The 16,342-nt window shown below is 46.1% G+C and overlaps 1 protein-coding gene across 1 annotated transcript in view; it reads left to right on the top strand.

The window, feature by feature from the left end:
- HIP1 (huntingtin interacting protein 1) overlaps positions 1-16,342 on the top strand; it is a 174,755-nt gene that overhangs the window by 83,635 nt on the left and 74,778 nt on the right. Inside the window, exon 8 of the mRNA XM_069761248.1 lies at positions 15,638-15,778. Coding sequence (XP_069617349.1) covers positions 15,638-15,778 — 141 coding nt within the window. The remainder of the gene's footprint in view (positions 1-15,637; positions 15,779-16,342) is intronic.

The following is a 16,342-nucleotide window of genomic DNA, read 5'->3' on the forward strand; positions in this document are numbered from 1 at the left end:
AACTACAGGGGGCCGGCTGTCAATCAGTATGACATCAGCAGTCACGCGCCGTCAACAGAGCAGCCCGGAAGAAGAACAGCGGATCTATTGATGTGGAGTAGCGGAATAGCCGGCAGGAGTGGTCGTAGATGGGTAGAACACACAAGTAGTTAGCTATATCTATAATATAACGCTGGGAGCGTCACTCTGTCCGAAGCCTCTATAGACTGCGCAAGCGCAAGCGCCGGCGCAGTCTGGGCCTCACAGAGCGACGCTCCCGGGAGATCGCGGTATGCGTAAGCACTGAACGCATACCGCGATCTCCACCGGAGAGTCAGGGACCGCCAGGAGGGAGGGTAAGTATACTCACCTTTCCCGGTTCCAGCGCTGCTTGCGGCTCCGTCTCCCGGCTCCTCTGCTCCCGGCTCCGGAGGGCGCGGACTGCGCAGGCGCCGATTCCTGCTGCCGGAATCGGCGCCTGCGCAGTCCGCGCTTTCCGGCGCCATTTTCTTGAAGACACACTCCGGCTCCACTGCAGGTGTGTCTTCAAGAAAATGGCGCCGGAAAGCGCGGACTGCGCAGGCGCCGATTCCTGCTGCCGGAATCGGCGCCTGCGCAGTCCCCGCTTTCCGGCGCCATTTTCTTGAAGACATACCTGCAGTGGAGCCGGACGATAGGTGAGTATGGTATTTTTTTTTTTTTTTATATGGCAGCAGCATTCGGGGGCATACACACTGGAGCGGGGGGCATATAATACAATGGTGGCGCAGGATGGGAGCAGCACATGACAGAACGGGCGCAGGATGGCAGCAGCACATGACAGAACGGGCGCAGGATGGCCGCAGCACATGACAGAACGGGCGCAGGATGGCCGCAGCACATGACAGAACGGGCGCAGGATAGCCGCAGCACATGACAGAACGGGCGCAGGATGGCCGCAGCACATGACAGAACGGGCGCAGGATGGCAGCAGCACATGACAGAACAGGCGCAGGATGGCCGCAGCACATGACAGAACGGGCTCAGGATGGCCGCAGCACATGACAGAACGGGCGCAGGATGGCAGCAGCACATGACAGAACGGGCGCAGGATGGCCGCAGCACATGACAGAACGGGCGCAGGATGGCAGCAGCACATGACAGAACGGGCGCAGGATGGCAGCAGCACATGACAGAACGGGCGCAGGATGGCAGCAGCACATGACAGAACGGGCGCAGGATGGCAGCAGCACATGACAGAACGGGCGCAGGATGGCAGCAGCACATGACAGAACGGGCGCAGGATGGCAGCAGCACATGACAGAACGGGCGCAGGATGGCAGCAGCACATGACAGAACGGGCGCAGGATGGCAGCAGCACATGACAGAACGGGCGCAGGATGGCAGCAGCACATGACAGAACGGGCGCAGGATGGCAGCAGCACATGACAGAACGGGCGCAGGATGGCAGCAGCACATGTCAGAACGGGCGCAGGATGGCCGCAGCACATGACAGAACGGGCGCAGGATGGCAGCAGCAAATGACAGAACGGGGACGCAGGATGGGAGCAGCAAATGACAGAACGGGGGCGCAGGATGGGAGCAGCACATGACAGAACGGGGGCAAAGGATGGGAGCAGCACATGACAGAACGGGGGCGCAGGATGGGAGCAGCACATGACAGGATGGGGGCGCAGGATGGAGCAGCACATACCAGGATGGAGACCATATACCAATATAAATGCTCGCCACCCGGGCGTAGAACGGGTTCAATAGCTAGTATAATATAATGGTCCTGGACAACTCTCTTAATGGCACATACATAATACAATGGTGGCGCAGGATGGGAGCAGCACATGACAGAACGGGCGCAGGATGGCAGCAGCACATGACAGAACGGGCGCAGGATGGCCGCAGCACATGACAGAACGGGCGCAGGATGGCCGCAGCACATGACAGAACGGGCGCAGGATAGCCGCAGCACATGACAGAACGGGCGCAGGATGGCCGCAGCACATGACAGAACGGGCGCAGGATGGCAGCAGCACATGACAGAACGGGCGCAGGATGGCCGCAGCACATGACAGAACGGGCTCAGGATGGCCGCAGCACATGACAGAACGGGCGCAGGATGGCAGCAGCACATGACAGAACGGGCGCAGGATGGCCGCAGCACATGACAGAACGGGCGCAGGATGGCAGCAGCACATGACAGAACGGGCGCAGGATGGCAGCAGCACATGACAGAACGGGCGCAGGATGGCAGCAGCACATGACAGAACGGGCGCAGGATGGCAGCAGCACATGACAGAACGGGCGCAGGATGGCAGCAGCACATGACAGAACGGGCGCAGGATGGCAGCAGCACATGACAGAACGGGCGCAGGATGGCAGCAGCACATGACAGAACGGACGCAGGATGGGAGCAGCACATGTCAGAACGGGCGCAGGATGGCCGCAGCACATGACAGAACGGGCGCAGGATGGCAGCAGCACATGACAGAACGGGCGCAGGATGGCCGCAACACATGACAGAACGGGCGCAGGATGGCAGCAGCACATGACAGAACGGGCGCAGGATAGCCGCAGCACATGACAGAACGGGCGCAGGATGGCAGCAGCACATGACAGAACGGGCGCAGGATGGCAGCAGCACATGACAGAACGGGCGCAGGATGGCAGCAGCACATGACAGAACGGGCGCAGGATGGCAGCAGCACATGTCAGAACGGGCGCAGGATGGCCGCAGCACATGACAGAACGGGCGCAGGATGGCAGCAGCACATGACAGAACGGGCGCAGGATGGCAGCAGCACATAGTAACATAGTAACATAGTTAGTAAGGCCGAAAAAAGACATTTGTCCATCCAGTTCAGCCTATATTCCATCATAATAAATACCCAGATCTACGTCCTTCTAGAGAACCTAATAATTTTATGATACAATATTGTTCTGCTCCAGGAAGACATCCAGGCCTCTCTTGAACCCCTCGACTGAGTTCGCCATCACCACCTCCTCAGGCAAGCAATTCCAGATTCTCACTGCCCTAACAGAACGGGCGCAGGATGGGAGCAGCACATGACAGAACGGGGGCAAAGGATGGGAGCAGCACATGACAGAACGGGCGCAGGATGGCCGCAGCACATGACAGAACGGGCGCAGGATAGCCGCAGCACATGACAGAACGGGCGCAGGATGGCCGCAGCACATGACAGAACGGGCGCAGGATGGCAGCAGCACATGACAGAACGGGCGCAGGATGGCCGCAGCACATGACAGAACGGGCTCAGGATGGCCGCAGCACATGACAGAACGGGCGCAGGATGGCAGCAGCACATGACAGAACGGGCGCAGGATGGCCGCAGCACATGACAGAACGGGCGCAGGATGGCAGCAGCACATGACAGAACGGGCGCAGGATGGCAGCAGCACATGACAGAACGGGCGCAGGATGGCAGCAGCACATGACAGAACGGGCGCAGGATGGCAGCAGCACATGACAGAACGGGCGCAGGATGGCAGCAGCACATGACAGAACGGGCGCAGGATGGCAGCAGCACATGACAGAACGGACGCAGGATGGGAGCAGCACATGTCAGAACGGGCGCAGGATGGCCGCAGCACATGACAGAACGGGCGCAGGATGGCAGCAGCACATGACAGAACGGGCGCAGGATGGCCGCAACACATGACAGAACGGGCGCAGGATGGCAGCAGCACATGACAGAACGGGCGCAGGATAGCCGCAGCACATGACAGAACGGGCGCAGGATGGCAGCAGCACATGACAGAACGGGCGCAGGATGGCAGCAGCACATGACAGAACGGGCGCAGGATGGCAGCAGCACATGACAGAACGGGCGCAGGATGGCAGCAGCACATGTCAGAACGGGCGCAGGATGGCCGCAGCACATGACAGAACGGGCGCAGGATGGCAGCAGCACATGACAGAACGGGCGCAGGATGGCAGCAGCACATAGTAACATAGTTAGTAAGGCCGAAAAAAGACATTTGTCCATCCAGTTCAGCCTATATTCCATCATAATAAATACCCAGATCTACGTCCTTCTAGAGAACCTAATAATTGTATGATACAATATTGTTCTGCTCCAGGAAGACATCCAGGCCTCTCTTGAACCCCTCGACTGAGTTCGCCATCACCACCTCCTCAGGCAAGCAATTCCAGATTCTCACTGCCCTAACAGAACGGGCGCAGGATGGGAGCAGCACATGACAGAACGGGGGCAAAGGATGGGAGCAGCACATGACAGAACGGGGGCGCAGGATGGGAGCAGCACATGACAGGATGGGGGCGCAGGATGGAGCAGCACATACCAGGATGGAGACCATATACCGATATAAATGCTCGCCACCCGGGCGTAGAACGGGTTCAATAGCTAGTATAATATAATGGTCCTGGACAACTCTCTTAATGGCACATACTGTACATTGAATGAGCACTGCAAAATGAAGCAGAAAAAGAGCCGTGGACAGAGCTGTAGTAATGTCAGCAGCTCCAGAAGACAAGAGATGAGTACGGTTATACATCTGATATTCTGCCTGAATGAAACCTCGGCTTCTGAGTAGGTCCCTTCATCCTCATTGCCCCAGATCAGCTGCTGTGGCCGAAACCGCTGTAGTCCTGGCCACGTATCATATTCACAACCTTACAGAAAGCCATACAACTCATTTCCTAAAAACATAGTAGGCTCATTTACACAGAAGTCCGACCATTCCTTATATTTCTGTCATCTCATTTCACTTACAGGCTTATTACTGTTCTTGTTCCCTTTTTCTAGTTTTTCAGATCCTGTAGCCATATATGTCCTGAGTAAAATAACAAGTGAAAGCCTCTGACTCATTTTCCATCATCTTGATAGACCTGTTTGTTCAATTTGTAAATGAAAAAAGTAAATAATTAAATGTTAATTTCAGGTAGCCAACTTTGCGAGGAATCACTGTGCTTCTTTCCATGCAAGTTATTTAAAAAGTGTATTTGCAATGGCAAGCTGTGTGTAGAAGTCTGGCACCTCTCAGAAGGACTTCTGCTCATCACTCCAATAATGATGTCCGAGAGCAATCCTGGCCTTCATTCTTTAACCCCTATACTAAGATCGGGACTAATACAGGCCCCCTGGGTTATGCCCATGGCTTTCAGCTGCTAGGGTGAGCATGCAGACTAGAGTCGTCCAGCCGGGTCATAGCCAGAGGCAAGTACAGGTCTGAAAATGGTAATGAAGTCAGGATATAGCCAAGGTCAAAACCAGGAGGGCGAAATCAGAATCAGAGGAAAATGGAGGGCTATGTCGATCCAAGTCAGCAATGGATATCAAAATCTAAATCAGCAGGGGTGTCACCCGAACTGACCCGACTGCACTGATTATTGGCAGCTTACAGCTTTCTGCTGGTTTGAAGTATGATCAGCTCCTGAGCCGGCTTCATACAGCAATTTGTGACCTATGGAAACAATGTTAAACTTAGGAGTTAAATAATATTACTCATAATGCTCCAAGCTGGAATCGCTCATTAAGGGCTGATCTTATTCTTGTCTATACATACGGTAGAAATATGTAACATTTTTCCTATGCGGTTTTGTCTATCTGATATATCAATATTACACAGTAAAAGCTATCCAGACTTCTGTGAGCTCACAGTCAGAGGACGGCATACAGCCACGGGTGCATCTCGCAGAGTTTTCTCACCGAGTTGGGAAGTTAGTAATTTAATCACTAGTCAAAGACCCACTTCCTTTCTGTTGACCTGTACAGAATCTTCATGTGTCATAGGAAGTAACACCATTGTGCCATTGCAAAATAGTGTAACGTTCTCACTGACTACATTGTGTCCGGGTTCAGCACAAAAATGTTACATTTGTGTTAGTGAGAAAATGCAGCACGCTACGGTGTTTCTTGACTTTTTGTTTGTCTGCCCAGTTTATTTCATGTAAAGGTGCTGATGGCTATAGATAACAACTTAATATTTGTCTTTTCCTTTTTGTAAATTGAGCCAAACAAGGCCATTTGACCACATTCACTGCACTCAGAGTATAACATACACAAATAGTTAAAAGGAAGCTATCGTCAGAAAATGATGTTTAGGTTAAATCAGGTTTATGTGTTACTTGTATTCTTTTTTTTAATGTTCGTCCTTGTTTCCCCCCCCCCCCCCATATCACAAATTTGTAATAAAAATAACAAAATTAGAAATGTTGTACATTAGCCACAATGAACAGACTCTGACCCTATATTTCATACTGAAACATCTAATGAGCTTGTGCAAATGTCATTGTGAAGGGAGGGGGAGCCGTGTCAGCGGTGACATCAACTAATATGAATGGTGGGACCCAATAGCGGACACAGACAGAAGAGGGTCCCTGTGCAAGAACAGTAAATTTACCCTTTGAAGTCCATTCCTTCATCATAAAGCCAAATTCCACATGCTTCGGGGGTGGAAATGGGCCACCTTGACTCTTAGGTGCCTGTGCTGCTGCACAGGTTGCAAAACTGAGACGTCCACCCTTGATTGAACCTTATTGGCTGTTTATAAAGGTGTTACCTCTCATTGTAATCCTGTCCCTGCTGATAATGAGTCAGCTAAAAACTCTTCCAAAAAGGACAGGATTTATGAGTCTAGAAAAATGCCCCAGTGGCAAGATTACAAGATTCCTAATACATGTAACACTAAAAGCTGATTAAATAAGCACTCCCGAAGATCTTTGTAACAAATCTGTATATATGCACAAGTAGTGTATGTGCATGCCGCCTTCTCCAGGATCTACCATTGATCTGCTCCTCTTCTCAGTGACGTCACTGCAAATCAGACTCTGCAGGTCACACTGCGCTCTGCGCGACCCAGAAGTGGCTTTTATAATGTAAGTCTATGGAGCATCAGGACGAGACTTTATAGACTTACATTGCAAAAGAGACTTCCAGCTCACGCATAGAGCATAAACTGAGCCGGAGAGTCTGAGCTGCGGTGACAGCATTGAGAAGAGGAGCTGAGCAGCGCTCGATAAAGGAGAAGGCGGCAGTAGGGGCGTATATTAATATATACGCACTACATTACATGCAAACTGTATATACACAGAAAAAGTGAAGTAAAAGCTTTCTAAGAGTGATTGTTTAACCCTTCTGTTGTCTTCAGTCTGGGGAGACCGATTTTGAACTTTGGTATTTTTTGGGGTGTTCAAGATGCGGTTCTGAAACTTGTGGTTGATTGACTTAAATGAGGATGGGTCGGTCGGCCACAGGTTTCAGAGCCGCATCTTGAATATTTTAAAGAATATTGAAGTTCAAGGTCGGTCGTTTTTGACCGAAGACAACAGCAGGGTTAAACAATAGATCATTATCTGATGATAGCTTACCTTTATAGGGCGCTCAAATTTTCATGGACCATTTAACAATTTAGTCATCACCATAAAAGTTATACCACTAATCTAAATTAGTGATACAATCAGCTACTCTAAAATCTCATGTCATTTTAAGTTATCTCCAGTTTCATTTTTGTGCATGTTATTAACAGGGAAATCAGACGATCATGCTAACAGCCCATTCAGAACAGTACACCCTTGTGCACTCAAAGTATTAAGTGAACAAAAAATATAAATAAATAATAGGTTATGCTTATAGTGTCCAATCAACAGCAGATTTTTTTTACACTTCACACATTAAAAGGAAAAGAAAGATAAGTGAACGCAGTAAAAACATTTTTATTGTGTTCAATTATTTTTCAATTACGGTAGTCGTAATGTGTGCAGAGATATTGTGCTTTTGGATAGCTCTTACATAGTTCCAGTCTGAAGCACTAATATGGAATATGATATATTGGATATTTTGTATTCTTTTCTTTCATTGTTTGTTCCTTTTGTTCACTTAAGGTATTACGGTAAGTCTTAATATAAAGTAATGCATAATCCTCTCTACTAACTGGAAGCTTCCACCTACACAAGCTTGTTTCAGCATATGTTATAGTTGATTGAAATGTGCTGATTAAAGAGCGTTAAGTGAATTTGATATATTACATTATTTCCTAATTAGACAGTACATTTCATTAACAACAATTGCTTCATATGGTGGCAGCGGTACAGGGAAAAGAATGTGCAGTTATTCTTTTAATCCACTGCTAAATGGTCAATTTGATGCCCTCATTGTTGAAAAAAACTTGATCTATGACCCCTAAGTAATCTTGAATGTGGAAGGAGCATGTATGGTGATATATAGGCGTGCAGCCTGTACACACTGCTGCAGATGCCCTTTCAGACCCCATAGCAGTAACTTTAGGATAAATTACCACTATACATACATAGCAAATTGTGCATACCACAATATATAGCATCTCCAGTCAGATTTGGACATAACACTGCAGAAAAAAATGGTATTTTTCGCTATAAAATCAAAGATTTGGAGGGTGTGTAAAAGCCTGATGCATCCCTGTTTTGGTTCTGTGCAAAACATAGCTGTAATAAAGCCATACCGTCATGGCCAAATGTGTTGGCACCCTTACGTTTTTTCCAGAAAATTAAGTATTTCTGCCAGAAAATGATTGCAATTACATGTGTTTTGTTATACATGTTTATTTTATTTGTGTGTATTGGAACGACATAAAAAAATCTGAAAAAAGGCAAATTGGAGATAATTTCACACAAAACCCCAAAAATGGGCCTGACAAAATTGTTGACACCCTCAACTTAATATTTGGTTTCGCACCCTATGGAATAAATAACTGCAATCGATCGCTTCCTATAACCATCAATAAACTTCTTACTGTCATGATCCAGTTCTGAGATTATGTTCAGCTCTCTTGTCTCTGGACTGGTCATGTGGGAGTTAATCCTCTCTGCCTCACCCTGGAGCTGGCTGAGCTATTTTAGTCCTCTGCAGCCATTGGTTTGAGCTCCTGACCTGATCCCTGTTATTGTGTTCCTGTTTGCCTCTGACTGCCTACACCCGTTTATGACTTGTTCTGACCTCTGGCCTGTACCCCGACTCCGTCTCCATCTCACGTTTTGGTTACCACGTTCCCGGTAGGTTCTGACGTCTTGCTTGTCCCCGACGATTCTCTGCTCGCCCCTTCTGTACTGCGCTGCTATCTCCGTGTATGACCTTGGCTTGTTTCATGTCCCTTTCATTACCTGTGACACCTGTGTTGTTGCTCAGTGTTGCTGTGCTGTGTGTGCAGCCTCCTTTCCTTATCCAGCACCCCCTGGTGGAGATTGCTCTATACTGCACTGCAGCAGCACATTACACTTACATCTCTCAACTGGAATTTTTTGACCTCTTCTTTTACAAACTGCTCCAGGTCTCTCATATTTGAAGGCGCCTTCTCCCAACAGCAATTTCAAAATGGGCAGCAAAACAACCCCAAAACATCTTTGAACCTCCACCATATTTGACTGTAGGTACTGTGTTATTTTCTTTGTAGGCTTTGGTAAACAGAATGATGTGCTGTACCAAAAAGCTCTATCCTGGTCTCATCTGACCACAAGACTCTTTCCCAAAAGGTTTTTGGCTTACTCATGTACATTTTTCCAGACTGCAGTTATATGTCTCTGTGTCAGCAGTGGGGTCCTCCTGGGTCTCCTGCCATAGCATTTTATTTCACTCAAATGTCAACGGGATAGTTTGCTCTGACACTGATGCAAACTGAGCCTGTAGGAGAGTTTGAATTTTTTTAGAAACTTGATTGGGGCAGCTTATTTATGTCTGGACTCAAGATCTCTGGATTGACTTGTAACCTTGAGATTGTTGATATATTTCAACAATTTTGGTTCTCAAGCCCTCAGACAGTTCTCTTCGCTTTCTGTTCCCAATGCTTAGTGTGCCACATGCAGACACCCAATGCAAAGATTGAGTCAACTTCTCCCCTTTTTATCTGGTTTCAGGTGGGATTTTCATATTGCCCACACCTGTTACTTGCCACAAGTTATAATGAGCATCACATACAGTGGGGCAAAAAAGTATTTAGTCAGTCAGCAATAGTGCAAGTTCCACCACTTAAAAAGATGAGAGGCGTCTGTAATTTACATCATAGGTAGACCTCAACTATGGGAGACAAACTGAGAAAAAAAAATCCAGAAAATCACATTGTCTGTTTTTTTAACATTTTATTTGCATATTATGGTGGAAAATAAGTATTTGGTCAGAAACAAAATTTCATCTCAATACTTTGTAATATATCCTTTGTTGGCAATGACAAAGGTCAAACATTTTCTGTAAGTCTTCACAAGGTTGCCACACACTGTTGTTGGTATGTTGGCCCATTCCTCCATGCAGATCTCCTCTAGAGCAGTGATGTTTTTGGCTTTTCGCTTGGCAACACAGACTTTCAATTCCCTCCAAAGGTTTTCTATAGGGTTGAGATCTGGAGACTGGCTAGGCCACTCCAGGACCTTGAAATGCTTCTTACGAAGCCACTCCTTCGTTGCCCTGGCGGTGTGCTTTGGATCATTGTCATGTTGAAAGACCCAGCCACGTTTCATCCTCAATGCCCTTGCTGATGGAAGGAGGTTTGCACTCAAAATCTCACGATACATGGCCCCATTCATTCTTTCATGTACCCGGATCAGTAGTCCTGGCCCCTTTGCAGAGAAACAGCCCCAAAGCATGATGTTTCCACCACCATGCTTTACAGTAGGTATGGTGTTTGATGGATGCAACTCAGTATTCTTTTTCCTCCAAACACGACAAGTTGTGTTTCTACCAAACAGTTCCAGTTTGGTTTCATCAGACCATAGGACATTCTCCCAAAACTCGTCTGGATCATCCAAATGCTCTCTAGCAAACTTCAGACGGGCCCGGACATGTACTGGCTTAAGCAGTGGGACACGTCTGGCACTGCAGGATCTGAGTCCATGGTGGCGTAGTGTGTTACTTATGGTAGGCCTTGTTACATTGGTCCCAGCTCTCTGCAGTTCATTCACTAGGTCCCCCCGCGTGGTTCTGGGATTTTTGCTCACCGTTCTTGTGATCATTCTGACCCCACGGGGTGGGATTTTGCGTGGAGCCCCAGATCGAGGGAGATTATCAGTGGTCTTGTATGTCTTCCATTTTCTAATTATTGCTCCCACTGTTGATTTCTTCACTCCAAGCTGGTTGGCTATTGCAGATTCAATCTTCCCAGCCTGGTGCAGGGCTACAATTTTGTTTCTGGTGTCCTTTGACAGCTCTTTGGTCTTCACCATAGTGGAGTTTGGAGTCAGACTGTTTGAGGGTGTGCACAGGTGTCTTTTTATACTGATAACAAGTTTAAACAGGTGCCAGTACTACAGGTAATGAGTGGAGGAAAGAGGAGACTCTTAAAGAAGAAGTTACAGGTCTGTAAGAGCCAGAAATCTTGATTGTTTGTTTCTGACCAAATACTTATTTTCCACCATAATATGCAAAAAAAATGTTAAAAAAACAGACAATGTGATTTTCTGGATTTTTTTTTCTCAGTTTGTCTCCCATAGTTGAATTCTACCTATGATGTAAATTACAGACGCCTCTCATCTTTTTAAGTGGTGGAACTTGCACTATTGCTGACTGACTAAATACTTTTTTGCCCCACTGTACTTGAAACAAAGTCGTTTATCCACAATTTTTGTAAGGTGCCAACAATTTTGTCTGGCGAATTTTGGGAGTTTTGTGTGAAATTATGTCCTATTTGCCTTTTTATTTCAATTTTTAGTATTGTTCCAATACACATAAATGAAATAAACTTGAATAGCAAAACGTGTAATTGTAATAATTTTCTGTGAGGAATACTTAATTTTTTGGAACAATTTCAAGGGTGCCAACACTTTCTGCCATGAACCTATGTATGAATTCCTAAAGGTATGATATAATATTTAGTTATATCACTGGTAGATAAACTACTTTGCACTAAAAAGACTGATTAGAAGATGATTATTTTTAATTGGGGAAATTTTTTTTTGCCTGATAGAAGCTCACTGGATAGTTACAACCCATCCATAAAATCCTTTTTTTTTTCTTTTTTTTTCCATTTTACAGTATATCAACATACGGTATGTCACATTTGCTGGGTTTTATTTTTCCAGCAAATCAACAGAATAATCCACGTAAAATGATCTCATTTTTTAATAGATTTGCCAAAAAATGGGGCACAATCGCCTTTCTGGTTTTCATTATGGACTTTATTAAGAGCCTAAAAATCCGCGCCTGCCAATTTTGCCTGCCACAATAATGAATTTTTTTTTTTTGCTCTGAAGGCAGTATTTTCTAAAACAGTACAAGTTAAAAAAAAAACATACCATAAATGCATCTCTAATTATTGGGAATCCCTACTTCCTGTGAGGTTATTTGAGTGGGTGGCATGACACGGTTAGCATGCAGGGACAGCTGCCAGTCACTGAGTAGGACCTGACACTGTTAGCATGCAGGGAAGGCTGTTCATCACTGAGTAGGACCTGACACGGTTAGCATGCAGGGAAGGCTGTTCATCACTGAGTAGGACCTGGCACTGTTAGCATGCAGGGACAGCTGCCAGTCACTGAGTAGGACCTGACACTGTTAGCATGCAGGGAAGGCTGTTCATCACTGAGTAGGACCTGACACGGTTAGCATGCAGGGAAGGCTGTTCATCACTGAGTAGGACCTGGCACTGTTAGCATGCAGGGACAGCTGCCAGTCACTGAGTAGGACCTGACACTGTTAGCATGCAGGGAAGGCTGTTCATCACTGAGTAGGACCTGACACGGTTAGCATGCAGGGAAGGCTGTTCATCACTGAGTAGGACCTGGCACTGTTAGCATGCAGGGACAACTGCCAGTCACTGAGTAGGACCTGACACTGTTAGCATGCAGGGAAGGCTGTTCATCACTGAGTAGGACCTGGACTGTTAGTATGCAGGGAAAGCTGCCAGCCACTGAATAGGACCCAATACTGTTGCATGTAGGGAAGTCTTCCAGTCACTGAGCAGGACCCGATACTGTTAGTATGTTGGGAAGGCTTCCAGTCACTGCTTAGGACTTTACACTGTTAGCATGTATCGAAGGCTGCCAATCACTGAGCAGGACCTGACACTGTTAGCATGTAGGGAAGGCTGACAATCACTGCTTTGGACCTCACATGGTTAGGATTCAGGGATGACTGTCAATTACTAAATAGGGAAGGCTGACAATCATTGCTTAGGACCTGGCGCTGTTAGCCTGCAGGGAAGGCCGCCAATCACTGAGTAGGTCTTGATGCTTTTAGCATCTAGGGAAGGCTGCCAGTCACTGAGTAGGTCTTGATGCTTTCAGCATCTAGGGAAGGCTGCCAGTCACTGAGTAGATCCACCCACTGGACTCATTAAGTGCACAGTAAGCATGGATCAACCTGTTTTTCTTGATGACATTCGTTGTAGAAGTCAAGTCATGCTATACTAGCCCCGCTCTAAATTAGTAAAGTCAAATGCATTCAACAAGGCCAATGTGACTGCCTCCAACCCCAGCCTGTCACTATGACTCTAGGTATACACAAATCTCCGCTCCAGGAGCATAAAGCAGTTTGAGCTTAGGCCTCCTTCACACTTCTTGGTGATTCCTGAGGAAAAAACAGTACTAGTGAGATCCGTGGTCCGTGTTCGTGTGCCATCTGTATATATATATATATGTCTGTGTGCCATCTGTATATATATCTATATATGACATCCGTGTATCCATTTGCTGTCTGTGTGTCCATGTATCACTTCCATGTTGCATTCATGTTTCGTCCATGTGTCTGTGTGACACGTATTGGTGCCGGGGAAAAGCATTACAGTTCACGCTGATCCCAGGCGCCTGCTGCTGAACTCTCATCCTTGTCGCTTGGTCTCCCTTTGATCAGCACGACCAGTTGACAAAGATGGGAGGTGTGCAAAATTAATAAATAAATAAAAAAATGGCTTGGGCAACTGCGTAATTTTCATATCCAGCAGAGGGAAAGCCCACAGCTGGGGGTTGATGTTAATAATATGGTAAAAGGGACAATACCCCATAAGGTTCCCAGGCTATTAATAACAGCTCACAGCTGTTTGCTTAGCCTTTACTGGTGAGTTTATGGGTGAGCCCCCCAAAAATGACGTTGGGTCCCCCTATAAAATCAAACCCGCAAAGGCTAAACAGACAGTTGTGGATTGATGTTATTAACCTGGGAAAGGGCCAGAGATATTGCCCCACACTCCCAGGCTATCAACATCAGCCCTCAGTCACCCCAGATATGGCGCATCCATAAGATTCGACAATTCTTGCGCTTAGCCTCGCTCCTCTCACTTGACCTGAGATGCCCCCATTACTAACCTCATAGTAAGTTTGGATAATAAAAACACACAGCAAGAATAAAGTCCTTTATTTGAAATAAAACTCAACACCCTCTTTTATACATTTATTGGAAAAAAAGAAAGTTATACTCACCGTTACGCCTATAATCCATCGATGCCCATGTCCCCTGTAAAAGACAAAAAATAATAAACAACCATATTCCTCACCTATCCGACAAGAAGATAATCTATGTAAGCCCATGTTGCCTGTAAAAGACAAAAAATAATAAACAACCATATTCCTCACCTATCCGACAAGAAGATAATCTATGTAAGCCCATGTTGCCTGTAAAAGACAAAAAATAATGAACAACAATATTCCTCACCTGTCCGATGAGAAGATAAACCATACTGTCCCACGCCGTAATCCATATGTGCTTCAACTAGATTTCAAGCTGAACGGTGGTATGACGTGACTGTTCAGGCTGAAATCCCGGAGACACTGAGCTGCTCAGAGCGCAGCTTCATTGACCTGTGGTAACCTAAATGACGTTACTGCAGGCCACTGAAGTTGCGCTCTGAGTAGCTCATTGTCTTCTGGATTTCAGCCTGAACGGTCGCATCATACCACCGTCCGTAAATGCGAGTCCTTGAGAAAAATCTGACATGTGTGCACCACCATTGAATACAATGGGTGTGCGTATATCCGTATTTGCGGTCCTTAAAAAATGGAAGGAATATGGACCTAAAAAACGTGCATGTGAAGAAGGCCTTACATGGCATGAGAACCCGACAGCTTTGCTTTTCACCATCGTAGAGGAGAAACTATACTTGATTAAGGAGTGAGTTGTTATTCCAGCTGTACCTTGCGTTTTCTGTGGAGGAATGTAATAAATATTTCTTATCATAATCCCATGACGCGCTTCTATCTCAGCTGCCACTCTGCTCAGCTCATCTATAAATCATGTGCTCTGCAGCTTACACCTTTACTATAAAACCTGTGTTTTTTCCAGCAATCATCTGCTCTTCTTCGTTTTTCAGTTTTATATCTTTCTAAATTGTATCAGGAAACACTGGTTCTCATGAAAAGAGATGAGCTGAGAATACAAAAAGTTTAGCAGGACCCTGGTCTATGTCAGTACTGTGTGTCAGTTACACCAGGGCAGCACAAATTGGGTTGGTTGTTTGGTTGGCGCTCCGAATCTGGTATCCTGGGCTCTTGTGGTTACTAGGCCACCTAGGGTTTTATGTAGACCATTGGTCTGCCAAAAAAAAAAAATGGCATGTGAATAGTCCCATAGACTATGGTGTGGAAAACACAGGCAGCACACGGACTTGTCTGTAACAACTAGGGGTGTATTACGAATTGGCAGGTAACATTAATTTGTTTGAGCTACAGTCGCTTGATGCTGTGCAGACCTATGTACATCTTATCTTACAGAAATTTTATTTTTTTTTCTTGCAGTTTTTAAATCTTTGGACATGTCCCGTTCTGTTTCCGTCACCGCTGCTGGCCAGTGCCGTCTTTCGCCTCTAATCCAAGTCATCCTAGACTGCAGCCACTTATATGACTACACTGTGAAACTCCTCTTCAAACTTCACTCATGTGAGTATTCTGTACACTAAGAAAAAAAAGACTGAAAATGTAAAAAAAAAAAACTAAAAAAAAAAAAATGTTCAACTTCAAAATATCGCTGCCCATTGACAGTTCACGTTATTATACTGTGCGCCATAATTGTCACTTTGATGACACTTTTTATAAATGTGCTCCGTTCGTTCGGAGGGGGTGACTACTGGATTTTGTTAGCCATTTATTTTATTTTATCCGTATTTTAATTTTGTACTATTTTGTCTTTCTGTTTTAATTGAAATGTTGTGATATTATATGGATTATGAGTATAAATACCATTGGAGGATGGTAACGGCGCCCCCTACTGACACAAGTACACTGCTATAGTTGGGAAAAAAAAGTTGTGTAGGTGCTGTTATTCTCTAGTGTCTAAAATATATATAATAAAACTAGACAGTAGTCTAAGGGTATGTTTAGACATAACGTATTTTTGCAGATTTCCTGTCTGAATTTTCAGATGGAAAAATCCACAACTTATTACAGCCCAAGCAAATCTGTTTAGATTTGTATAATTTCAGTCACTCTTTGCTGTAATTTTTT

The sequence above is a fragment of the Ranitomeya imitator genome, chromosome 3, assembly GCF_032444005.1.
Source record: "Ranitomeya imitator isolate aRanImi1 chromosome 3, aRanImi1.pri, whole genome shotgun sequence".
Taxonomy (NCBI): Eukaryota; Metazoa; Chordata; class Amphibia; order Anura; family Dendrobatidae; genus Ranitomeya; species Ranitomeya imitator.